Source organism: Hevea brasiliensis, chromosome 15 (genome assembly GCF_030052815.1).
Source record: "Hevea brasiliensis isolate MT/VB/25A 57/8 chromosome 15, ASM3005281v1, whole genome shotgun sequence".
NCBI classification, from domain to species: Eukaryota; Viridiplantae; Streptophyta; class Magnoliopsida; order Malpighiales; family Euphorbiaceae; genus Hevea; species Hevea brasiliensis.
This window is the reverse complement of record NC_079507.1, coordinates 72,887,254-72,912,054: the sequence shown is the minus strand read 5'-3', so window position 1 is coordinate 72,912,054 and position 24,801 is coordinate 72,887,254. Positions and strand designations below refer to the sequence as shown.

Here is a 24,801-nt window from a genome sequence, read left to right as displayed (position 1 = left end):
CTACGTGTAACCTTAGGCCTTTTTAGAGATTATAAACCTTCGGCCTTTTAGGGCTTTTAATGTGCATGGCCTTTTGTAAAAAAAAAAAAAGAAAAAAAAATTGTAACAATATTTTTTTAAAATTATTTTCATAACAATATTTTTTTAAAATTATTTTCGTAACAATACCCAAAATGAAACATCAGGCATGATGATCCCAAATTTCAATGGCAAAATTGAAAATAACAGAAAAGGCCGATGAATGTCACTCATTAGTCACTACCGCCAACATCTAGGGGTGGGCATTTGATTCACACCGAATTAAATAGAATTAAATTAAATTATAAAATTTAAATTATATATTTTGAAAATTGAATTAAACTAAAATTAATAAAAAATTGAATCGAATCGAATTAAATTATAAAAATCAAGTTATATATTTTGAAAACTGAATTGAACTAAAATTGATAAAAAATCAAATCGAATCGAATAGATCTATTTCGGTTCGGTTCGGTTTAAATTCATTGGTTTTGATTTTTGATGATTTTTTAATTTAGACTTGATTTTCAATTTATTTGATCTAATTTTGACTTTGGTTTGAACCTAATAACCATTAATCAATAAAATTAAATAATTAATATATATATATAATTAAATATAATTCATAAATTTCCTATAAAAACAAATCAATTCAAAAATTGATTCAGTTCAATTTGATTCGATTTGAACATATAAATTATTATTCAGTTCGGTTTGATTTAAGTGATTTTTTCTCTTTAAAATCAAACCGAACCGAAATAATTACAATTTTTATAATTTAAAATCGAACTGAACTGATTAAATTTTAAAATCGAACTGAACCGAAATAATCGAAATTTTTATAATTTAAAATCGAACTGAACTAATTAAATTTTAAAATCGAATCGATTAAACTGAATTGACTTAATTCAATTCAAGTTTTTGGTTTGAATCGAAATTTGCCCAGCCTACCAGCATCACTTTGTGCATCGAATGGATGCGGCGTCGTTCAATGATTTGGAAGGGTACTTTTGTCAAATTCTACTTACAAACAAAACCTTTCCCGCCATCATATTCTCGTTCGCAAGTTTTGGAAGCGTGCCACGGTGCTAGAAAGGCTGTAACTAACCTCTGCAAACAGACTATCCAAACCAACCACCAAATTCTCACTCTCTTTTCTCTCAGAAACATGACTGCCATTTTTCCTCTCATTTTCGCCTCCACTTTCCTCGTAGCCACTGCTTCACTGCCACCGCCATTACCCCCAGGCTGCACTGACGAACTCGTCGCTTTCTCCCCGTGCCTCGGCTACGTCTCCGTGAAGCCAAATAACCGCACGGACACGGCTACCTCTCAGTGCTGCGACGCTTTCTCTAAGGCTTTCAATTCCAGCGATGGTAACTGCTTCTGTTACCTTATGAGGCAGCCTCTCTTCTTTGGATTCCCGCTGAACAAATCAAGAGTGGTTTCTTTGCCTTTTATTTGTTCCTCCGGAAATGGCAGCTTGGCGATGAAGGACAGAGGATCTCTGGAATCGATTTGTTCAGGTTTGGATTTAATGCGTCCTTGATAGATTGTATTGGATCTTTCCTTATTAGTTAAATTTTGTTTGAATATTTATAAATCTCGGGAATTTTAGAGTCTTAGAGATCTATCCATATTGAACCCACAGAATCCCTCTCGGGAGCTTAAAAAAAAAAAAAGGGAGGAAAGTAAATGGCGCATAATAATTTCTTCTTGAATTTTGGGCGCAAGTTAGCATGCACATCAGGAATGTAATATTTCAATTAAAGCTATCGAGTTTTTAATGTTATGTATCAGGGTCGCCAGCATTGCCCCCTCTCCAGAGTACAACGAGTTCAGTGGTTCCAAAACCCCATGATTCTGGTAAATAGACTATATACCATTATTTCAATTTTTTCACAGTTGCATCTAATTTTTTTTTTTTTTTGGCACCACATCATTTGGCAATTCATAGATAAAATGCTCTCTGAATCATTTCATCTCCTGCAACCAACATAGTTTTTGGGAATTTATGCTCAATACTCGAGTTTATTACAAATTCGCAGGTCCAGATACTGTTGCGCCTTCTTCAACAAGCTCGCCAACGGAAAATGCAGAAACTTCACCCACACCATCAAGTTTGACATCAGAACCTTTTGTCGAATCTCCAGCAGAACCACAGCCATTGCTTAAACCAACCAGCTGTTCATCTGCAATGAAAAATATTATTAGCAACATCAAAAGCTGGTTTCTTGCTGGAGCACTAACTTCCCTTGTTATCTTTCTCTTTTCTATTTTCTGAATAGAGACCTGTGATCTTTGACTCATCTGCAATGCTGCCATGCCATGTAATTTCTACTTGATGGTCTATTGTTTTGTAATGGCAAATTTGTCAGACTATAATCTCTGAGTTGGCACCTGATCTATGTTTTCAAAAAAAAACCACATTTTTTTCTATCTAGAATTAAAAATGGCATTACATCACTACATGTCACAAGTCCAGCACAGTGACTTCTTAGCAACGCACAAAATTCTCTCTTTCTAGACGCCATAATAGAAACAAGGTTCTGCTTGATCTCAATTAATTCTCTTGTCTCCTTAGGAATATCATAACGCACAAGCCTATTATTTATTGCCTGGCCCACCGATCTGATAGGTCGCGAACCATCAACAAATGTGTCTACAGTGAATTGCTTCTTTTTTGTGGCTCTTGAATAGGGCTTTTTTGAAGCCAAAGACCTGGATATGTTATCTTCCCCCAGTAGAAAAACCACTCGCTCTATGCTATCATCTCCCACATCAAAATGCACAATTGAAGTGTACAAGCCAATTTCCTTTGGTTTGCAATTTAGCCAAATGGTTAAAGTGTCACCAGGCCAAAGGCTCCATCAGAGAGGGTAAAAGACCTTTCAGGATTGGAGGCATAAATTTTGGTCTACAAAATCGACAGCTTCGGTGGTGGTGTTCTTAATAGTGATTGAATCTGCAGTAGTTTCTCCAAGAAACACTGACAGAGGTTTCCCATCTTCAAAGGGGCATGAGAAGTCACAATCGGACTCTCTTCAATTGGATTACAACTACACACAGATTGGTCTTCTTGGTAATCAATGAACCCAATTTTACCTTTATCTCCAATGACAGAGTACTCATAATCATCCCATTTCCCATCAAACGTACCCATGCCCACAAAATGGAGTTTAAAAAAAAAATTCCTTTCAGTTCAGCAAACTGTGAGCAATCTCAAAATACACAAACATAGGAATATAGAAGGCACGATCAAGCATAATAGAAAGATCTAAGCAAGAGCAAACCCACGTCTACTGCCATTAATCTTACATGAAGAGTAAAAAGAAAGGGAAAACACTCACTCACCTTAAAACACCGGCTCAGAGACCATTCAGTCTCACTCACCCTTGATTGAGGTCCAGCGCACAGCGGTAATCACTATCCACTAATCAGAGTAGCATAAGCATACGGTTAGTACCCTTTTGGCCCTGGGCACCGTAGTATGAGAGCAACCACTATGGGCCTCTCTAAATCACGAGCTGAAGGATTTCGCGTGAAGAAACTTTAGACCATTTGAGCTACAGGAGAAATTATATGGTATATTTCCCGAGGCACAGTGGTTTTGGTTGACAATTTTAATGCGTAGACTATCAATCTTGCGCCGATTTGCACCTCAACGGATTACAATACCAGGCCGCCTGAGACCATTTACAGCAAATTTCTTGATACGGTTCCAACATCTGTTTTTGGGATTTTAGGCTTTCTTGATACCGCATATTTCTTAACATGTTATATAATTTTCCTTAGAACTGAAATTTCTCCGAATATCACAAAAGCTAGTGAACTGCCTGAAATAACAATTCCCTCTTCTCATCCACATTCTGATTTCATCTGGGAAGATAACACGGTTCTGCAGCATAATAAAAGTTCTCATAGCAGAATTCACTACCGAAAATTTCTGTTAAATTATACCCAGCTATCCGCATCCAATCCAAGTAATTCTTAAATTTAATTCACTTCCTGCTTCGGGGTATGGCATGATCATGAAATATGGACGTTCGAAATTATAACTTCTCAAGAAAATAAGCAATAATATCGAAATGCAAGTACAAAACAAGCATTTGAAACTAGTTCTGGGCAGTCGAATGTTGCATTCGCTATTGGCAACTCAAATTAAACATAATCAAGAAATGCTAGCCCAGAGCAGAAACATTCAGGCTGCTACATCATTTTTAACAGATTCACGCCAGGCATACTCCCTTGCTCCATCCTTGTCAACAATCTTGATCAAAAAGTTTGGTGGTGCCACAACCAACCTGGATCGGATCTCCATTATGCACTTATCAACCAAATCAATTGCTTCTTCCACTGACATGCCACTATGGAAGTGTCTGTCCATCATGGAGAGAGAAAAATAGGAGCCATACCCAAATGCTCCCTTTTCAACCTTGTGCAGGGTAGCAATATAGTCAATGTAATAAAGAGAAGGGCCGGTCTCTTTGTCATAGCCAGCCAAAAGGATGTTCACGAAGTATGGGTTCTGAAAAACCAAACTTTGTAATTAGCAAGGCATATTATTAATAGTTACATCAAATGATGCTTGGAACATATAGTTCTAGCACATGAAGATATGCTAAATTCATTCTAGAAATGATTCCAGCTCAATGAGTAAAGGCTTGTTTAGCATTGACTGCTGTTGAGAAAAATACTTTTTTAAAATATGTTAGTTAAAGAGTATTTAAAATTGATTTAAAATTAAATTTGAAATGTTCTAATCATAAGAACTCCAAAATAACAAAAAAAAGTTTTTTTCCAAACTGCTTCTTTTAACACAATGTAAAATTGTACTTTTCTAAAAAAACATTTTTTTTTTACTCAGAACCTCAATGCCAAATAGAACCTAAGTCAGTTCACAAGCTAATGATTGTGAAGGACTCAAGACATAAAATGGTGAATAAGAATCCAAAAACACATGGGATTACAAGAAGAAAAATCAATAAGCATAGTTAAGTGATGATGCACTATTCACATTTTTCTTTATAAAAAATCTGCATTACATTTATGCTTATACTCATGTGTTAAGACTGTCTTACAACAAAGCAGTCACTCATTAAGGAATTTCCCAATGTAAAAGGGATTTTTAAGAATTCATATGGCTTTTATGAAAGTTGAATACTTCAACAAGCCTTGGGTTCAATTTGAATTCCGAGATATGTAATCACGCACACCTCTGCCATAGTATCAAGCCAGGACCAGATTTGCCATGTTGATTATTAGTGTAAGCAAAGCCCCCAAAAGCCACATATGCCTTCTCAAGACTAAATAATATCATCCACGCGGATAGAAGCAAAGATCCTTGCACATCTAGACAAAGGTCATCAACTCGAAACAGGTAAACCTGGTTAAATATCTCAACCCAGAGGAGACTAGAAAAGCCAAAGCCCTTATTAGAGCAAAAGGGACAAGAAATCTCAGGCTCTATAAAATGTCAAACAGGCATGCCCAAACTCAAGATTCTGGTTAAAAAACTCGAGATTCAGCCCAAAAAGGCTATGCAGGTCCCAATAGAAAGGGGCTAGATGATTACAAGCGGTAGGAGAATCCACCCATGAGAGTTGTGTGCACCCATCCATCCTCAAAAGACAATTGGAAAATAGATGTTGCACCAAGTTGCGTACCAGGGAAGTCACAGGAAAATAGTGTACCTAACGGTGAAATAACCCTTGACACAACAAAATTATTTCTTCTCTAGAGAAGACAATCATTTACTAGAAAAAGCCTCCCAATTTCCTACAGCTTCTATCCTGGAAACTAAAGGACAATTGTGATTATGTCTAAACTATTTAACATAGGTAAACAATTAATTAAAATCAGCAAATAAGCAATGTCCTAAAACTTATAACGAAGTACCTAGAGAAGTTAGTGATATCTTGATACCTCCTGTTCTAAGGGCTTGATCAGCAGCGAGGTGAGAGTGCTTTGTCAAAAGCAGAGATCAAAAAATTGCTTTCTAAAGTTGACCAATCAATAAACATTGACTTTTATGTGCTCTCACAGCACACTGAAGACTTCTACTTTCTATTACCAGGCACTCTCCGCTAATTATGATGGCTACAGCTCTAATTCCTCAAAATCAAGCTTTGAGACAAATCCCAGCAAATGCAAGGTCACTCTATTTTTATTCCAAATCTCGCCCTCCCTAGGGTTGCCTTTGATGAAAGCAAATAAAAGAAAGAATAAGGTAAAAAGTGCGAATCAAATGAACTAAATGGATATAATTATAACCAACATGGGATACACAGTTCAATTGAATGAAGAGAGCACGTTACTGTCCAACCTAGGCCAAATTCCTACTATTGCAAACTAGGTCTTCAATAAACATGCTGAGCATAAAAACTTTCAATTCAGAGAAAACACCATCATCATTAAAAATAATCAAGACAAACTACTCTTATTCGATAAACAGGATGCCTAAGCCAATAAAAAATGCATCAACATTTGTCAACATTTACTTCGAATCACCAAGCAAAGTAATGGAGCCACCATATTCAATCCATTCAATTCGCATCAATGAATAAGCGAACCGAAAAACCTAACATCGTCTCCTGAAAGCAACAAAAACACTTAAATTTCCCCAACGAAGCAAGCATGGTGCCAAGCCCTAAACCCTCAAAATCTGCAGTGCAAAAGAAATGGAACCAAATTACCTTTCTCAAAGCGGTAGCGAGCTCCCCTCGTGTAAAGTTGGCGGCAGCTGCAGTGGTCAAAGGAATTCCATTACGAAACTGATACAGTGCCACGTTTTTCTGTATGTACTCCGTGAATTGAACTCTGCAACAAAACCAAAAATTTCAAATTCCCAAAATAGAGAGCATGAATCTGTTCACAAATTTGTGTACAGTACTAGTGATTGAGAGACCTGTCACCGGGCTCGCCGCTAGCGGCGATGAGTTTGTGGGAATCAAGGATCATGATCTTATCTTCGTTGGACTTGTGTACGAGGATGCTGTGTACGGCCGATGTATCAGCCGCTACTATCGCGAAACCATTGCCTACTAGTCCAAACACGCACTCCATTCTTGTTGATCTGTTTGCTCCTCTAACGTGCTGAGATTTTTACTGATTTTATTAACCCTTCTCTGTATTGATTTTGCTTTGGTTATCGAGGAAGATGGCAGCTCATGGATCTCTTCTTGAGGAACAAGTAGAAAATTTTGGACAATGGGAAGGGTATTTTGGTCATTGTGGTCCTTCTATAGGGTAATGTTTGGTAGGCCAAAGCGTTGTGTTATGGGAAAAACTTTGATCCGGTCCGAAAGATGAAGATTTTCATTTTTAAGATAGGAAAATTTATCGAATTAGAATGGGGTTAGAGCCCAATTACAAAGACCTAGAGCCTGATCATACAATGCCTTAGGCTTAAACATAACAATCCCTAACTCTAACCTGTAATTACACCATATGAACATTAAGGCCTAAGCCCCCAAAAGCCAATAAAACTCTGAGGAGAAACTCGATTTTTCAATTCGCATATGATCCAGCAAAAGCTATCCATTTTTTGCCACCCCAAATAATGCCATAACAGGGCTCCCAAAAGCAGCAACATGCACAGCTATGAGAAACCATCCTCAGACCATTAAAGAGTTGCAAAGAAGAGTAGGATACAACTATATTAGAACCAAAACCATGGGCCAAGAAGAAAATAGAGGCAATGGCCAAAAGGAGCAGCAACCGCATCAACAAAGAACAAAGAGTGACAATGACAAGGATTGTCGGCTTTCCACTTACACCATACCCTCATGCCATGCCATCAAACGGCACTATAACAAAATGAGATTAGGAACGATTAAAATCTTCTTCTAAAACCTCAAAAATCGTCTACTATAAAAGTTGTCCCCAACATTTGTCCTCTTAGCTAGTGTTTTCAAATCTTTGGGGAACTATTTTAAAGAGTCATCTCTATATTTATGAATAATTATCATTTCTTAAAAAGAGAACGATAATAGACCCTAATTTAAAGGATAATAACTGTTTCCATATTTGGAGATAATTATCGCCATCTAACATAAAAATTAGAGTTATCTCAATTTTAGAGACAATTATTGCCCCCTCAAGTGAGGAGTCATCTCTATGTTAAAGGGATAATAGTCATCCCATTACATAAGGAACAATTGTTATCCTTAACTTATGAGCATAAATGTCATCTTCTTCTTAGAGCGGCTGTTGTCATCCCATATACTATGTTATAGGGGACAAATAGATTTAGGTATTCCCAAATTTGATATTAATTTAATACATCAAATATGAATCTCTCCTTAATGCTAATCAATGAAGTCCTTAAATATAAACATGAATATGATTTAAAATTGATTTTGATTTGTAAATTTATTTTTATTCATTGTATATTTGACGTTGAACTACACAATTGATTACTTAAATAATCTACAAATTAAAAATAAAATAATCATTTATACAATCATAATTATCAATAAAAGTATTTACTCATAATTGAATGAAAGTAATTATAAACATTCAAGAACTCAATAAACTAAATATTTATTTATGAGATAATTTCAAATAATTATAATTGTAAAAAAAGAGTATAGAAAAAAGTAAAATATTCTCATTTGATAAACTGAAAGAGTATAAAATATTATAAAAAAAATAAGACTTAATTAAAAAAAAATTAAAATACCATAAGCAAAATCTAAGAGTTTCAAAGTCATAAACTAAATGAAGCAAACTTTATTTATCAAACGTGATCCCATAAAGTAATTTATGTAAGAGAAAAAAGAAAAAAACCAATCATATAAGATTAAATTTTTCAAAAAAATAAAAAACACAAGTTCATTATAAAAATATATTTTCTAATAAAAAAATATCTTTATACCATTATGCAAAATCCAAGAGCTCCCAAATGAATAAACTCCAAGAACCAAATTTTAATAATCAGGCATATCTTAAAAAGAAAAAAAAATCAAAAGCAATTAAATTAATTTTATAATTGGGGACAAAATTTTTAAGTGGTTCTCTTTTATAGTCTCCATAAAATATTTTTAGAAACCATATTTTTTTGTCGTCCCTAAATATTCATAGTGGATGATTAAAATAATTGTTTCCAATTATTTAAGAAAAATATTTTTGTGGATCATAAATTTTAATTTGTCCCTTAATATGGTATCTTATTCTTACAATTTTTGTAGTGCAGAACAATCTCATGCCTATGTTAAATCTTTTATATTTTTTAAATATAATAAAATGATGTTATAAATTAATTTTTATATATTATAATATTTTGGGTTTGATTAAAAAAATATTCATATTATTGTATTATTTTTATGTAGAGTTTTGCTAATTAATTAAATTAGTTTAATTATCTAGCGTAATAAAGGTTGTAAAATTAAAAGTTTAAGATTTACTTATTATAATCTCTCTGTATAAAAATAAAGTTATTTTGTGAGGATTGGATTCAGAAAAGGACTATATCTTGGTTAAAAATAGGAGTTAGTTTATTGACCAATTTCAATCTCTCATTACACCAACACTGCCTAAAAATATGATGATACACAAATTTTACCGTCATTAAAGGTTCATCACTCGTTAATCCAAATGAAACCATATAAATGGGATCATCCTCTCCTTTCTAAAAGCAAGGGAAGAAAGATCAAAAAGCACAAAAAAAAAAAAAGAAAGTTAAAAGAGCAGTGCAAATTATTTTAAGGAGACAACTGGAAATGGCAAGCAAGGTAGCTGCAGTGCTAGTCATGTGCCTTGTTGTAATTGCCGCTGTCCAGCTTCCTCAGGCTGCGGCTGACAAATTTGGCTCATGCTTCAACACTTGCGAAGAAGAGTGCAAAGCTGGAGGACAAGGTCAGACTTTCTGTGAAATGAAGTGCGACACTGACTGCTTCGATAAAGAAATTGCCGGTAATACAACAAACATTTCTTTTCATTTCAACAAAGAAATTACAGATTTTTTATGCGTAAATTATTAGATAAACTTGATTAATATTTACATATATGTATGTATGTGATTTTTGCAGCAAAGTTAAGTGCGAAGACTCCCTGAGCGATCAAGGCGCACTTGGTGGATTACAACTCCCTAGCTATAGCCCCCAATAAAATGAGATAATTTCATTAACTATATTTGTATTCTTTATCATCTCCAATAAAACTATATAATCTACCAAGTTTTCTCTTCCCCATTTTTATTTTATTTTTATTTTCTCTCCCTTTCCTTGTGTTGGTGAGTGAAGACAGTGCATAGGCTAATGAGTACCCATTACATTAACTTGTGAAATTAAACCTCGGAGCATATATATATATATACTAGTTTTATTATTTTTTCAAAATAAAATTATTTACTTTATGTAGGATTTAATATAATATAACACAGTTAAATATTTATTAAAATTTAATAAGATATTTGGCTATGTATAATTTTTTTTTCTTTTAATTTTGGTATTAATTAAGAAGAGGGATATCGAAACTAAAATAATATGCTTTAAAGGTGTAAAATATTATATTGAGTTCTCTATAATATTAGTGAATTATAAAAATCATCCTTAATTGAAATGAAATCAACGTGAATACAAGAAATCAAAAATAAGTAAATTAAGTAGAAAAGAAAGAAAAGGCTTACAGTTAATTATTCTGAGTTTATGTTCAATTAATTATTATGAGTCTATGATAGGTGGTTACACAAGGTTATGATTAAGGTTTGTATAATTGCTCAAGGCAAACGATGGACGTCTCTTGGAGCACTGATCTAGAAAAGAAATATATAATCGAAGACAGATTAAATACAAATATATACAACAACCTGAGATGATTAAAAAGAAGGCGAGAAACAAGTAGATGGAAGGAAAATACTTAGCTTAGCCATGGCAGTTATGATAAAATGGTGGTGGAGATCAAACGACGATGGGTGCCATGCAGTGAGTTCTTTTTAAGGGAGAAAGGTGAAATTATGATGCAGTACGTTACAATCATGCATTTTTCTTTCTTTTTTAGTATAATTAGACTTGAAGTCAAAATTTTATAGCTACAGAGATGATTTCGGTGTTATTAAATTAAAATTTATTTATCATATTCATACGTATTTAATGAAATATATATATTATTAATTTTTTTAAAAAAATTAAATAAAATTGTCCACTCTTTTAAATAGTAATTCATAATTGGGGAAAATTTTCTTAAAGTAAATTTAGTTTCTCTATTATTAATAAATTACATTATTAATATTATGTTATATATCAAAATAGTTAGATAAACATATTATTTATTTTTTTTCATAATTTTTTTTCAATCATAAATAATAAAAGAATAATATTATATCAATTTATAATTAATTATCTAATTAATAGATTAAATTTGTATAAATATTTCTTTCATAATTGATTTCAATTTAAATATATAAAATGAAATTTTCTAAAAATTTATGATCCACGTATGTAATATTTTACATTTAAAGATGCGAATATAATTTATTTTACTGTCAATTTTAAATTAAATGAAAATTTTTGAATTTTTCGAAGCTCAACATTAATCTAAAATATGGCAATTTGAAACTATTTTTAGGCTTGACTAAATTAAAAAGTACATACCACAGATATTAGTATAATAATTTGAATATTTTCTTAATTTTTAATGAGTAAATAATAATAATAATTTGTTAAAAAAATGTAATGTTAATTGAAATTTAAACTGTCATAACTGTATTATTAAATTAAAATTTATTAATTAAAAAATACATGATAATTTAAATTATCAGTCTTTCTTTTTTTTTTTTCAATTTACAAAGTAGGGGATGGTGATGGGATTACACGCGAGTATCGGGCAGGAAGGAGGCTGGTATGATTGGTAGAGGCTGCAGGAGGCCAAGGTCTGGGGCACTGCGGTGGAGGAAGTGGTGGACAAGGAGCCCGATCAAAAAATGCACACCGACATTCCCAATAAGGAGTTGGTCCACTTGGTGCAACGCAGTAGGAACGGACATTTCCGACACCTCTATAACACGGTCGGCATGTTTCCAGGCACTGATTTGTGTCTGGGCATCCACCGTCTATGGTGGACACATACTGGCAACTGTCATCCTTGGTTCTCCCTGCAGGCATGCAACAATTCAGGAAATTATACAACTATGTGTACACATATATCATAGCTCACATATACTAAGAAAGAATTAACCTGAGACTGAGAAGAACAAAAGGACTAGAGGCAAGTACAAGGAAGATGCTGAACACTTGGCCATGGAGGTCATTAACAACTTATTATTGGTCTGTAATTTTGGAGTGTTCTTCATAAGTATTTATAGGGCCATTTATTATTATTAATTAAATGGAAGGTTGGGTGAGATTTTATGCTAATGGAAAGAATTATCACTTTTGGTTGCTTTATTTTGGAAGGACAGCCAATGGAAGTTAATATCTTGTAATATATATCTTTTTAATTATTAAGAAATTTTTACTTAAACCAATTGATTATCGACTTAAGAAACGAATACGAAAAAGGCAATCCTGAATATGGGTCACCTCCATCGGTGAAATAAACTAATGGCATAATAGGCTGAATTCAAGGTCCGTGAGCTGAATTGATATATGGATCCACATGAGCCTAGCAACTAAGTCCGTCTCCACCTTCTATCCCAGGGCCCACTCCCCATCTGGCACCTCTCGGCTAGACATCCAACCTCTGGTAGACCAATTGGGGCATTTCTAACGGCCGAACTAGATCGTCTGTGGGTTGCTTAGCCACCTTCTTCTATTGTGGCCTGCTTTTTCTATAGAGGCTCTCATTGATCATCTTCTAAACCAAATATAATAAAGATCATCAGAAAGTTTGCCATTGTTACTTGCATATTTAATCCGCTATGAGAAGACTAGAATTAAGGTTATGGAGGTGGATGCAAATGAAATTCTTAAGATATGTAAAATATATACCTACAAAATCCTAAGATACGAATCACGTCCTTTTAGGATCGATATCCTACACACCAACCGATCAAAATCATATATGTGCCCAACTAAATCAGAATTCCAAAGTACTCACAAACCTCCCTGAAAAAACCCACATTAATACTCATCATTCAAGAACCCTAATCACAGCCCTCTACAAGAATTAATTTTTCCTTTCCCAACAAAACTGTTTTCATTCCACCAAAATTTAATGTAGAAGACAAAACCCAAATACTAGCTTTTAATTGTCTTCTCTTTTCCCACAAACCCTTTTCTAAACTCCATGTTTCTCACAAATTGTCACTATCATTCAGCTAATTCTTAATATATACCGTGGTCCATTAATGTCTTCCAAACGTTCTCGTGATGTTCGGTCGTCGAGTCAGGGAGAGATTGGGCTGTTGAGCCATATTCAGCCGATTGAATCTCCAGTAGCCTTTTTTGGGAGGAAACGTCCTGCTCCCATCACTAACTCAAACTCAATGACGGTTAAAGACTCCCAGCCGCCGGTATTGGCAGAGAAGCAACGGACTCGCCAGTGTCGTATATTCACATTTGGATCGCCAATTAGGGAGAAGAACGATGCACTGCCAAAGAACAAGAAGCCTGGTCAAGGGTTTGGAGAGTTTCTAAACGCTTGTTTCTTGTGCAAGAAGAAACTCGAAGAGGGCCAAGATCTTTACATGTATGGGTAAGTCTTGGCTTCTTTTCTTTTCCCTTTATAATTTTTTTGTCCCTGCAATCAAACAGTAATCTATTACAGAAGAAGAATAAAGGATTTCATTTTTTATTAATTCTTTCACTAGCTGATCTCTACCTTTTCTTTCATCCATAGTTTCTCAAATTTTCAATGTCTGCTAATTAAGAGATGTGGTTTTTTTAGCTGCTGCAATGTTCTTGTCTTCTTGAGGTTACTGGTTAATTCTTTAGTCCTTGAGGTTACTGGTTAATTCTTTAGTCCATAGACTCAGATTTGGCTGCCCTTGTATTATTTTCCCTCTTTCCCTGGAGGCTGGAGGTCCTCCAACTGATTTTAATAATTCTCTACAATATATAAACTGTATCTTCTGAAATTCATTTGATCATTTCGGCTTAAACATGATTTTTTTTTATTTAGCTTATTGGTTAAATTAAATATTATTTCTTTGATTGATGCAGGTACCTAGGTGCATTTTGCTCGCCTGAATGCAGAGAAGATCAGATGGGTTTGGATGGGTTTGAGAAAGAAATTGCTAAAGAATCATCAACAAGGCTGAAAACAGGAGGAAAGCTCTTCATAAAAGATGTGCCCAAGCTGGGGTTTCGCCGTTAATTAGTAGTTTTAAAGTAAAGGAATGAAAGTCCATTTGTTAGTTGCAGAAGTGCATAGCTGTAAGGTTTTTACGTCCAGCTTTCACTTTTGTTTAGCAAAAGAGCTATGGGATTCTAATTTTCCTCTTAGCTGACATGTAAATTCTCAATTTCTCGTTTTACTTCACAGACACTTAGATTCTTTTTAGTCTCTTCAAGGGGGATTGTACTCAATTTCAAAATCCCACAGATAAATTTTGTTGTTCTTTTTCAATATGGTATTGAAATTCCAAAGTTTTTCATTTGCATGTGCCTGATCGTTTGCAAATTTGATTTTAAAAGAAAAGGAGGAAAAATAAAGTCAGAGAGATGCTAACTTTTGTGAAGAATCTATTGAAAACTAAGAATTTTACTGCTGTTCATTTGCTTGCCAAATATCCGAAAGAAACTATTTAACAGAGCGAGTTGTTACTGATTTAAGGAGCAGAGAAACAAAGCCAATCCTTTGGGATGTTCTGTCTGCAAAGACAAAAAGAAAGGCTCATGCTTTTGCCTTTAGTTTGATATATTTAGCCAATGTTGCTTTCACCTTCCGCTAACAAAAGGATATAGATGATGTAGGCACCCCATATTTAGCAAATTTATCAGCCTCAGGTTGTCTAATGCTTATTTAGAGATGATTCTAATCATTAAAAAAAATGGTCGAGATTGGTGGTGAAGATGTGTAGATCTAGTTGATTAACAGAATATTATATAAGTACTATATTGTGATTTTACCATTTTTCAGTTAAAAACATTTGTCCTGGACGAAATGAAACAGAGAAACAAGTTTAAAAGGCAAAAGATAGTAAGAGTAGCATGCATCATGACTTTCCAATATGTCAGATGTGTAAACTGTGCTTTGTGCTTTATAAGAACATTGATCACCATCACCTTGCAGATAAAGAAGAGAGAATAATGCTCCCGTTTCAGTAAATCAGAAGCACAGACACAGCAAGCATGGGATTTCAGATGTTTATCATAAACTTCAATACATTTTTATATCCCTCCCTCCTGTTTCTTCTGCAATGAGTGCCAGTTAAAAGCATTTGTTCAGGACTACAAGCACAATCCATAGAGATGCCAATTCATTTTGCAGGTCTCTGATTAAATCAATATTGCAAGGCAGGAATCAGCTGACTTATATGGTTACAAATTAAAATGTTAATGAACCAAGATTTAGTCATGTGAGAGGTAATCGATTATCTAACTAATGAAGGGGTGTAAATCCAACCAAAAGACATCTAAGAAATTGGCTATAAATTAAAAAAAAAAAAAAGTATATCACGTGCCAGGAAAAGTGAAAAACAGATAAAAAGAGAGGGCATATCCTTCATCAGTTGGTTCATGATAGAAACATGACAGGAACATGTCAAATGGGGACCATTTGCAATTAACCAATGGAGCAAGAGACCTGCTTGTAATGCAATAGATTCAATTTCTTTCTTTTACTATTTTTGTAAAATATTAATCAAGTATCCATGTTCCTTCCATTTTCTGAGAAATGTCATTGCTTTTTTTTTTTTTTTTGGATTGAAGACATCCCTTCTTGTTTTCAAATCGGAAGATGGGATTATTTTTATTTTTCTACGCATAATTATGATAATGAAATTTGAATTTGATTGGTGACTGTTATATATCTGATAAAACTCCACCGTTGCTGACTTCTATGAGCAATAAACTTTCTCTATAGTTGAGACCTGTATCTTTTTGTAAAATGACAGAAATTCATATCCTTGTTTTGGTACTAATTTTGAATTTACATATCTGAGCTTTGAGGGTCTCAAAAAAAATTGATGATTAATTATTGTCCTAACTATATATACAGACAGATAATTGGTTGAAATGATCAATCCAAAGCGTTGCTGAAATAATGACATGACATCCAGTTGATACTCACATGCCTAACTTGATCAACCAAATTTAGAACTTGCAATGTTAGTTAACAGGCTAATCACATGAAGGCAAAAAACTGTACAAATGGACAATTTAGCTGACTCTGAAGGTGGAAATTATGATTCACCTAATATGAGAATAGTGTTTCCTATGTTTAGGGAAGGTTCTGAACTAAGTTTGTTACATTTGACGCTAAGACGGTTCTTCTCCAATTACTTTCTATAACAGTTATTTTGATAAAGGGATGTTATTTTTACATGGCTTGAATTTTGAATATCTTTATGGATTCGAATTATAATTCAATTCAAAAATTTCATATTCCGACCCTAATGAAATAAAAACTGAGGTATGCAGTAATAGCTGATTGATATAAATATTATATTTTTTATCTTTTGCTGTAAATTTATGAAATATTTAGAAAACACACTGAAATTAAAAGTTTGAGAGTTCTTAGGATTGAACCACGTAAATCTTGTGTTATTCTTGTTTCTTTTTTCTATTCTATGTGATTGTATTTTAGTGTATACTTTAAATTTGTGTGCCTATAATAATATAGGCTTTGCCCCATTAGCCTTCCATCTTGAAGCAAAGAACATGCATTACATTAAAAGCCCTCAACCAATCAGACAACAGTTCATTTGGAATCTGTAAGGAGAGTTCTACTTCTACAATGCAGCTTTGATCATATAATATTTACATCTACTGCACTACTAAATTCCTGTCTCTTTCTTCTTATCTTGTGGACTATATTTCAACATCTGTCTGTGCAAAATCTTTCAAATGTTATATGAGATTTATTAACTAAGTTGGTGATACTCATGAAGATAATTTGAGATTTTGAGAAGGGCCTCAAGACAAGTTGATTTCCCTATTGTGATATGATGTATAACTAAAGGCCTACTATTGTACCAAAAAAGAAAAAAGAACTCTCAAATGTCACACTGGGCAGATTAGGAAAAAGATGGTGGAAAATAAACTCATAATGTAGAAAAATTTTAAAAAAAAAAAAAAACCTCCAAAAGAGGAGTCTCTAAATCATAGCCCTCGATAAACCTGCCAACGCTGTAAAACTGTCTTGTGCTTTTCTTGTTTGTTATCAACACAACAGTGAAAGAAGAAAAAGTAAAGCAGCAGTGAAGCTGTAGATTATCAAGAGAACCACCTTTTTCAGTATAATCATAATCATTGGCAAGAACACAGAGAGCAAAGAGGCATTCTGGAATCCATCATAAACTTCAATACTTTGTAATTCTTTTTTGCTTCTTTTCTCACTTTGGAATGAATATCCATCAAATCTTTACTTGGCTTCTCATTTAAGACAAAAGAAAATATCCAAATGATTGTGTTGACCATCATCTTTCAACTTCAGTCAGTCATCAAAAAACAAATGTTCCCTAAACTAAGAAAGAATTGAATAAATTATTCATTGGACACCCACTTAGCAGTTCCTGATAGGTACGTTCATCCTGCAATATATATATAGAGAGAGAGAGAGCTTAAGCACAAAAGTGAAGACTAATAAACAAGAATATAGTACCTAATCATATTGCAGGACTGTGAAATACAGTATGAAACTTCACCTGAAAGTTGGGTGTTCGATAATCAGGTTAGTGAATGATGCACCAAACAGGCAAACATAAACTTGTTTGTCAGTGCTAACTACATTTGATTTTCGAAGTTACAATGATTTGATGATGTGCGGAGTTAATTGACCGACCAAATTACAAAAATTTACACCTGAAGAAGAAAGTGGACATAAGTTAGAGAAAGAAACAAAAATTGTAAAACACAACCAAGAAAAGTTAAAGAGAGGAGAACACCAACCTTTTTCGGTTAGTGGGCAACAGAATGTCTCCATCACCCTTCAAGGAAAAATTTTCTTCAAAGTGATTCCCGCCTGCAATTGGGGACCAAATTCAACATTAGAATAGGAACAAAGCAAACAATTTGCTCAAGAAAACTTACAAAGGGAAAGAGGATAAAACATTTCAATAATATGCCAAAAAATTATTCTGTTTTAACAGTTGCATTTTCATATAGATTGATATAATCCATGTGCCAAATTAACAAAAACAGAAATATTCAGTTTCTTGTGAGATATTCTTTTGGTGTCACCTTAATGTTCTAATGGGCTCTACTAGAGGACCATCAAAATTATGGACCCTCGCTAATTCATTCTGCTACTCCCCATCTATCAAAAATGAAAAAGATGGTGAAAAGGCAAAAACATTTTAAAATGAAAAGGTCAATTGGAGTTTCCCCTGATTGATTAAAGAGATGTGTAAAACCCACTGGAATCTTTTGAAAATGTTTCAATGACATGGTTATAGTCCATATGAATCAATCAATGATGAAAAAGAGGAATGAATGCCAACTATATGTTTGAATCATTCCTCTGTGAACTGTTAGCAGAAAAGATGACGGGGGCCCACACAAAACATCTCCAGGCCTAACTATTTAGTCCATAGAAAAAGAAAATCAATTTGTGTGCATGCAGGAGCAAGTTTTGAGTGCATTTGTGTGATCATGTGCAGATGTAACAGAGAGAAAGCATACCTAATGTGGGTCAAAGCTATACTAATGTGGGTCATAGCTATCTCCTTATCCATCAGAAAAAGTTTAGCTCTGTATACCCATGTGAGTATGGCAAGAGCTCCTCTACTTCAATTCTGGAACTGGAGTAACTCATACTTTTCTTCAGTTGGCCATGGCTGGACTCGACCTCTGCCCAAAATATGCCATAAACCGGCCTATGATCTGAGAACCTAGATTCCCCACGTACATAAGATAATTGCTGGAGGCCTTCTCCATACCATAAAATTCTATCACACCTTCACATAAAATTAGTCAATCAGAACTACAAATTATTATAATTGTGCCTGACTCCCTACATATAACACTATTTTTAATCACATCCTTCGTTTTCTCTCTCTTATACTTAACCACTCCATAACTTCCATTTTGCAGTCAAGGATATGTTTTTAATTCTTCTTTCTTACATAACACCTCATGCATTATAGCATTATAGCAGTAGATGCTCCTACCAAGCTGGAGTTCGACGCTTCTCCTTTGGGTGCATATCATCTCCTGCATATCTGTCTGAATTAGTGGAATATTTGTATGTCGGTGGGAAATAAATCTTCCCTTCATGCCACCCTACAAAAACACGACCTCTTCTCTGCTCTATCCGCAACTGTAAAATAACCATACAGATCAGATGAAAGCTTACCTTTTTTTTTTGTTGGGGTAAAATCAGATGAAAGCTTACTCGTAAGTGATAAAAAATGACATTCAAGAAACAAGAAGGAAATGACGGGTGAGGCTATGTATACATGCCTGGTCATTCTCCAACAATGCCCTCCAGTTTTGCATCTCAACTAGAGCCTTAGCAGATCGATAAGAAAGGGCAATGCGATAATTTAAATCCCCAAGCCAAATAACTCGACTACATCAACATACGCCAAATAGAATATAAGAAAAGAACAAGGGAATAATGAAGATAAACAGAGTATTAACCACAAAAATGATGTTTATATACAGATCTTTGGTAAACAAATATATTGTTACAAGTGACCATTAAAAGCAAAATTTGGTCAATTCAAATGCATTAGAAATTATATCATGTTAGTTCAATTTTCATGTGAAGGGAGACTATTTCCTTTCCATGTTCTTTAGATCCCATAGTCTTATTTATTTATTGGCGTATTTGCAGGTTGCATATTCTCCCAAAAAAAAAAAAAAAACCTTTTGCTGGATGCAAGTAATGAGAGTACAGTTTATTTAATAATTGATTAGAAAGAATCTTACTCATGCTGAAGAATTGTTTCTGGGGACTTCTCATCAGCCGTACTGTTAACACGTGGAAATCTTGTCTTCTTAAGAATCTCCATGACATCTGCATTCCTTCTTATCTCATCACCTTCCTTCTGTCCAGACGTTAGATGACTACAGATGAAACAAAAGGTTGTTTCATTCAAGGACATGCTGACTGAAATAGATCCCTGCAATACCAAGCAGAAGGAATACTCCTCTGTTTAGTTAATTGTTAGTGGATCTGATTAACTTGGAAGCCATGTAATAAAGAAAATAGTAGAACTACACGTTTCACTTGAGCAATACCTTATTTCCAAGATAACCCATCAATCCTCTGCCAACACAAGAAACTTTCATGTTTCCAACATGATCTCTCAATTCACTCCGGACCCAGATTGTGAGGAATATGCCAACCATTTGCTTACTGGCCACTAAACAGTACCTTGAATACCCTGGCCTCCTATATCCATCTTCCACAGATGTAGATCCACTACACGAACCACCATAGGACATTGGTGAGTACAATACAGTACTTGGTGAATTCCCTGGCCCATTATCATCATCTGATGAACCCCATCTTGAGTAATCACTAGGCCTGGAGTAATCACTAGGTCTTGAATAATCACTAGGTCTGTGACCCCATCTATAACTGGGATCGTAGTCACTTGGCCTGGGACCAAATATAACCCGGTCACAAACACTATATCGCCGATCAAGTCTTGGTTGTGGAATTGAAGGGTCATTGTCCATTCTCCAGCTGTGAGTCGTTTGGAATGATCGGCGATGAAAGAAAGCAGAGTTCTTCTGCCTAGATGATCCCTCAAAATCTGCATCCATTTCTACAATTGGTTCAGGGATTGGAGATGGCGTATAACACCCCCCACTGCCACTACTTCCTGGAAGATTGTTTAGAGTTTTTCTAATGAGGGCCAGCCATTTTTTGGCGGGGCCATTGTCCTCTGCACCAAGAACATTACCAGCATTCAAAGGAACTATCTCTTGAAATCTGAAATACAAAGGGAACAGACATTTTCCATTATTAATCATCTATTAATTAGAGAGTTCAGCAACAAAATATGAGAAGATTATAGACGTGGAATCATACCCAAGAACATATATGTCCGCAGGAGGTGAGGCATGAAGCCAGTCATCCAGACTCAAATTACCTGATGGGGATCTTCCTGCCACATTCCATGTAGCCACAAAAATGCTGCCCCAAGTTGCAAACAGAATTTCCATCAGTACATATGCTATGCATCGCAGAAACAAAAACAAATTAAATAAAAAAAAAAAAGAGTTAAGGGGAAAAAAAAAGGAAAAGGAAATTTATGACAAAACACCTGTAGTTCTGCACGTCTATGATTCGAGGATGGTCAAGATTCATTCTTCCTAGCCGGACCTGCTCTGGATTCTTGCTAAATTTCTCTGCATCAAAGTCGGTGTAAATATTAGAAATACATACATTGAATGATATTCAAACTTAAATTGAGGCATATTCTCCTAAAGAAGTTCTCAAATTTTATTGATACTGCACCTGTTTTACTTTTCTTGATAGTGCACGGCTCTCTTTCGGAGAAGCTAGTCCTGTACTCCACTTCACCCCCTGAAGAAAGAGAATCAATGCTAAGCATCAATCTTAATTTTGAAACAAAGGGCTAAAAAAATATGAATATGTAGAAACTCAATTAGTTAAAAAAAAAAAAAAAGAAGAAGAAGAGAGAGAGAGAGATGACATTAGCAGATTTATTAGAAGAGAAAAAAAAATAAAAATAAATAAGCCCATTAGTTGTTAAGAATCTGTGGGAATCAAGAAACCAGATTTATGGAAAATCTTATTTCTTTTACTGCTTGGATGCCTGCTAGCCCTACTATTTGGCAAAAGAGAAAAAAAGTGATTGACACTTGAGAATCGCAAGGTCATTGAGCACCAAGTTCAAAGGCATATTCCTCCTCTGTACTCAATTTTTTTAGCAACCAACCAGACATTCAGCAACTGTACAGTATATCGCTTAGAAATAAAATTTGAGCCTTTGATTCTATCAAATCCCAAAAAAAGAAAATGCCAACCTCCATAAACATCATCTGCTTGGAAGTCCTCTGTTTTACACTTGATATTGAACCACTTTCTGACCATTTTTTTGGACCACGAGAGCTTCAGCAAACAAAAAAAAAACAAAAACCAATTAACACCATCCAAGAATCATCACAATTGTTCAGTTAAACAAAAGGAAACAAAATCCATTGGTTTACAGGCGAACAAAGTAAAAAACCTTGCTTTTCTTGGAATTTCCATCTCTCATTTTTCTTCACTACTTCATAGAACACTTCTTGCACTTTCCACAACTCCCCAGTTTCTGGGTTTTGTTTAATATGACCAAAAATTTTGGAAACTTAAGGAGTATAACCCCATATCAGGAATTCTCCTTCCCCAATTCCTGGTTTTGCTACAACAGGCTTTGAAACGAGAAGAGGCAAATAAGCACAGCTCTTTACTCTTTACAGACTCCAAAAACCTCCCAATGCAACCAAAATAAAAACTCAACCAAGAGACAAATCAACGAATGGGCGTCTTGCTTTCGACTGAAAACTCTCGAACCAACCAAAGAAAGCTCTAATAGACCGAAGAGACCAAACAACCGACTGGTTTTCTTGATTTCCTCTTCTAATGCTTATTATATATATGAAATACTAAGGAAGAGAAAAGAAGCAAAAACCCAAAAAATATGAGTGTGCAATTAGTCAAGAGAGACAAACACTTTAATGCGTCGAAGTGAGATGAAATTCTTGAAGTAGAACAAGACAATGCAGCAGACATGAAGAGAGAGAAAAAATAAAGCAAATTTTAGACAGAGAAAGTGCAGAGAGGGAAAGCTTATATGCCCCTCTCTCTCTATATATTCCCCCTTTGAAACAAAGAGCCTCGTTCTCAGCGAACAGCAAAGTATCGAATTTGAACAAAATAAAGCGTAGCAAGGGAAAGAAGAGATTAAAAAAAAAAAACCAAAGAGACACGAGACTCGGTCTTAACTCCCAAGGGCATGGCCTTTCTTTTCTGGTTTTCCAATTTTCCGTTTAAGATTTTAAGTACCCTTCTTCAAACCTCAAGGGGGCCCCATCATACTGGGGCAAACGGGCAGGTCGTTTAGCATTGGCACCCTATAAAACGGCAAGGGTCAAGTAAGGAAAGCCTGCCCGCGGTCAAAAATTTGCAGGGGATGAGGTCTAATGATGTACAGTGAGTTCAGTAGCTACGCCCATACCTTTTATTCCCAACCATTATTTCTGGTCTTCCATCAAAGTGAAAAAGCAGTTAAAGAAGGAAAAAAGATAAAGGGAATGTGTAATACTATTGTATTTTGCTTCTGCTTCCATCTGTCTCTTTCTCTTTATAATTTCCATGATTTTAATTTATCTATTTTGGGTTTTTGATTTTCTTCTTTTCTTATGGTAAGGAATGTTTTGCTATTTGTGCATTTGAGTATTGACAAAGGGATGCCTCCTCTCTATGGGCTTTTTGGGATTTTGTATTTAGTTTATTATTTAACTCTGCTTCGTTGAGCATTGTGTAGATTTGATTGCATGGATTTGTAACTGTCGAGATGGGAAGGAATGCTGTTAACCGATTTGGAGGGTTCTTTTGGCTCAGTCTATGAATTGTCCTCAAAAACAACGGCACTTGTCCCAATTTTAAGGTCTCTCTGCCCTGTTGTTTCCTTCCATAGCTTTGTCCTTCAAGTCTACCAAATGTTTGACGATCCTTTGCTATGTGTTTTTTGGGTTAGTGTGCTTTTTGAGCTTCATTTTATAGGTGGCGGATCTTTATATAAATTGTTGAGCCTAACAGAGAAAAAAAAAACTGAGATGCGCTCCGCCCCCGCCGCTAATGCTTCCTCCTTTATGGGTGGCTCCTCCTTAGACAGTCAACTCTAATGGCTGCTAAATTCAAAACCATTATTAAATTTAAACCCAGAAAGAAAATTATTTGAAGTCCCTGGTTTGAAATTTTAATTGACTGGTCTTATCACTCGAGTGGAGATCTCTTATTCTCCTACATTCGGCATGTTGCTTATATCATGATTGTTGTGCCTTAGACATTGATTAGACGCTAATTATATACTAATAAAAAATGAATATATTTAATAAGCTTGACGGCGGAGCCATTACTAGACGCCAGAAATTGGAACCTCCACATTGCAAATGGAAATCCTTTTTTATGATCACTATACCATATCCAAGTTGTAGTTTTTGGTTGGTATTATCGTCATTTGGTCCCAATTAAGGATTAGAGGCCGTATAAAGTTGTTTTGTTATCCTTTTTAGGGATAAACTTCATTAATTGCCTCTAAATCATAAAGGTTGTAGTAGAGATATTTTTAAATTAAAAAATATTATATTAAATCTTTTAAATTTTTAAATTTTATATAATAAATTTTTTTTAATTCTTAATAATTAATTTATACAATCTATAGTAACGATGACATTGATAATTTTTTTCATCTATGTGATAATGATAAAATCAATTATAATTTTTTTTATATATCAATTATAAAAAAAATATTAACCATATGAGATAATAAAATAATTAATTGACAAAACTTTATCCCTAAAAAATAATAATAATTTATACATTATCGTTATTTTAGATTGTTAACGTTAACATATTATTTATAAATTTACTATTAAAGGTTAAAAAAATTTTATTATGTAAAATTTTAAAATTTAGAGAATTTTATATTATATTTTTAAATTTAAAAACATTTTTATTATAATTTTTAAAGTTAAGTGTATTCTCATTTATAGC

The 24,801-nt window shown here is 34.3% G+C and overlaps 4 protein-coding genes and 1 long non-coding RNA gene across 6 annotated transcripts; 3 read left to right on the top strand and 2 right to left on the bottom strand.

Moving 5' to 3' along the window:
- Positions 1-1,094: 1,094 nt before the first annotated feature.
- On the top strand, positions 1,095-2,455 carry LOC110671085 (non-specific lipid transfer protein GPI-anchored 25). The gene is made up of 3 exons (XM_021833464.2): positions 1,095-1,544; positions 1,819-1,884; positions 2,067-2,455. The coding sequence occupies exons 1-3, from the start codon at positions 1,187-1,189 to the stop codon at positions 2,300-2,302; spliced, it is 660 nt and encodes a 219-aa protein (XP_021689156.1). The 5' UTR covers positions 1,095-1,186; the 3' UTR covers positions 2,303-2,455.
- A 1,615-nt stretch (positions 2,456-4,070) lies between these two features.
- LOC110671087 (proteasome subunit beta type-2-A) lies at positions 4,071-7,293 on the bottom strand. The gene is made up of 3 exons (XM_021833465.2): positions 6,926-7,293; positions 6,714-6,837; positions 4,071-4,546 (listed from the first exon to the last, which is right to left on the bottom strand). Exons 1-3 carry the CDS (start codon positions 7,081-7,083, stop codon positions 4,220-4,222), a joined length of 609 nt encoding a protein of 202 aa, XP_021689157.1. The 5' UTR covers positions 7,084-7,293; the 3' UTR covers positions 4,071-4,219.
- A 2,377-nt stretch (positions 7,294-9,670) lies between these two features.
- LOC110671050 (uncharacterized) lies at positions 9,671-10,211 on the top strand. The gene is made up of 2 exons (XR_002498008.2): positions 9,671-9,933; positions 10,050-10,211. It is a non-coding gene; the product is annotated as an uncharacterized LOC110671050 (long non-coding RNA).
- A 2,598-nt stretch (positions 10,212-12,809) lies between these two features.
- LOC110671081 (uncharacterized) lies at positions 12,810-14,554 on the top strand. Of its 2 annotated transcripts, none has more exons than XM_021833460.2 (2): positions 12,810-13,647; positions 14,121-14,554. In XM_021833460.2, the coding sequence occupies exons 1-2, from the start codon at positions 13,307-13,309 to the stop codon at positions 14,272-14,274; spliced, it is 495 nt and encodes a 164-aa protein (XP_021689152.2). In that variant the 5' UTR covers positions 12,810-13,306; the 3' UTR covers positions 14,275-14,554. The 2 variants fall into 2 exon arrangements, with proteins under 2 accessions (XP_021689152.2, XP_021689151.2); XM_021833459.2 differs by having other exon boundaries at positions 12,828-13,653.
- Positions 14,555-17,333: 2,779 nt separating this feature from the next.
- Positions 17,334-23,327, bottom strand: LOC110671097 (type IV inositol polyphosphate 5-phosphatase 7). Its single transcript, XM_021833475.2, has 13 exons — positions 22,271-23,327; positions 22,068-22,152; positions 21,535-21,603; positions 21,341-21,425; positions 21,106-21,210; positions 20,307-21,006; positions 19,995-20,188; positions 19,524-19,632; positions 19,232-19,380; positions 18,744-19,018; positions 18,012-18,084; positions 17,768-17,924; positions 17,334-17,653 (listed from the first exon to the last, which is right to left on the bottom strand). The coding sequence occupies exons 1-10, from the start codon at positions 22,298-22,300 to the stop codon at positions 18,796-18,798; spliced, it is 1,749 nt and encodes a 582-aa protein (XP_021689167.2). The 5' UTR covers positions 22,301-23,327; the 3' UTR covers positions 17,334-17,653; positions 17,768-17,924; positions 18,012-18,084; positions 18,744-18,795.
- Positions 23,328-24,801: the final 1,474 nt, after the last annotated feature.

Excerpts from the sequence above, each read along its gene's own strand:
- LOC110671081 (XM_021833459.2), top strand. The coding sequence starts at position 13,307 with ATGTCTTCCAAACGTTCTCGTGATGTTCGGTCGTCGAGTCAGGGAGAG. Across the intron at positions 13,654-14,120 it reads CAAGATCTTTACATGTATGG|GTACCTAGGTGCATTTTGCT; the intron begins GTAAGTCTTGGC and ends TGATTGATGCAG.
- LOC110671097 (XM_021833475.2), bottom strand. The coding sequence starts at position 22,300 with ATGAGAGATGGAAATTCCAAGAAAAGCAAG. Across the intron at positions 21,604-22,067 it reads AGCAGATGATGTTTATGGAG|GGGGTGAAGTGGAGTACAGG; the intron begins GTTGGCATTTTC and ends CTCTTTCTTCAG. Across the intron at positions 20,189-20,306 it reads TGGGTTATCTTGGAAATAAG|GGATCTATTTCAGTCAGCAT; the intron begins GTATTGCTCAAG and ends TTGGTATTGCAG.
- LOC110671087 (XM_021833465.2), bottom strand. The coding sequence starts at position 7,083 with ATGGAGTGCGTGTTTGGACTAGTAGGCAATGGTTTCGCGATAGTAGCG. Across the intron at positions 6,838-6,925 it reads AGCGGCGAGCCCGGTGACAG|AGTTCAATTCACGGAGTACA; the intron begins GTCTCTCAATCA and ends GTTTTGTTGCAG. Across the intron at positions 4,547-6,713 it reads TCGCTACCGCTTTGAGAAAG|AACCCATACTTCGTGAACAT; the intron begins GTAATTTGGTTC and ends TTGGTTTTTCAG.
- LOC110671085 (XM_021833464.2), top strand. The coding sequence starts at position 1,187 with ATGACTGCCATTTTTCCTCTCATTTTCGCCTCCACTTTCCTCGTAGCC. Across the intron at positions 1,545-1,818 it reads TCTGGAATCGATTTGTTCAG|GGTCGCCAGCATTGCCCCCT; the intron begins GTTTGGATTTAA and ends GTTATGTATCAG. Across the intron at positions 1,885-2,066 it reads TCCAAAACCCCATGATTCTG|GTCCAGATACTGTTGCGCCT; the intron begins GTAAATAGACTA and ends ACAAATTCGCAG.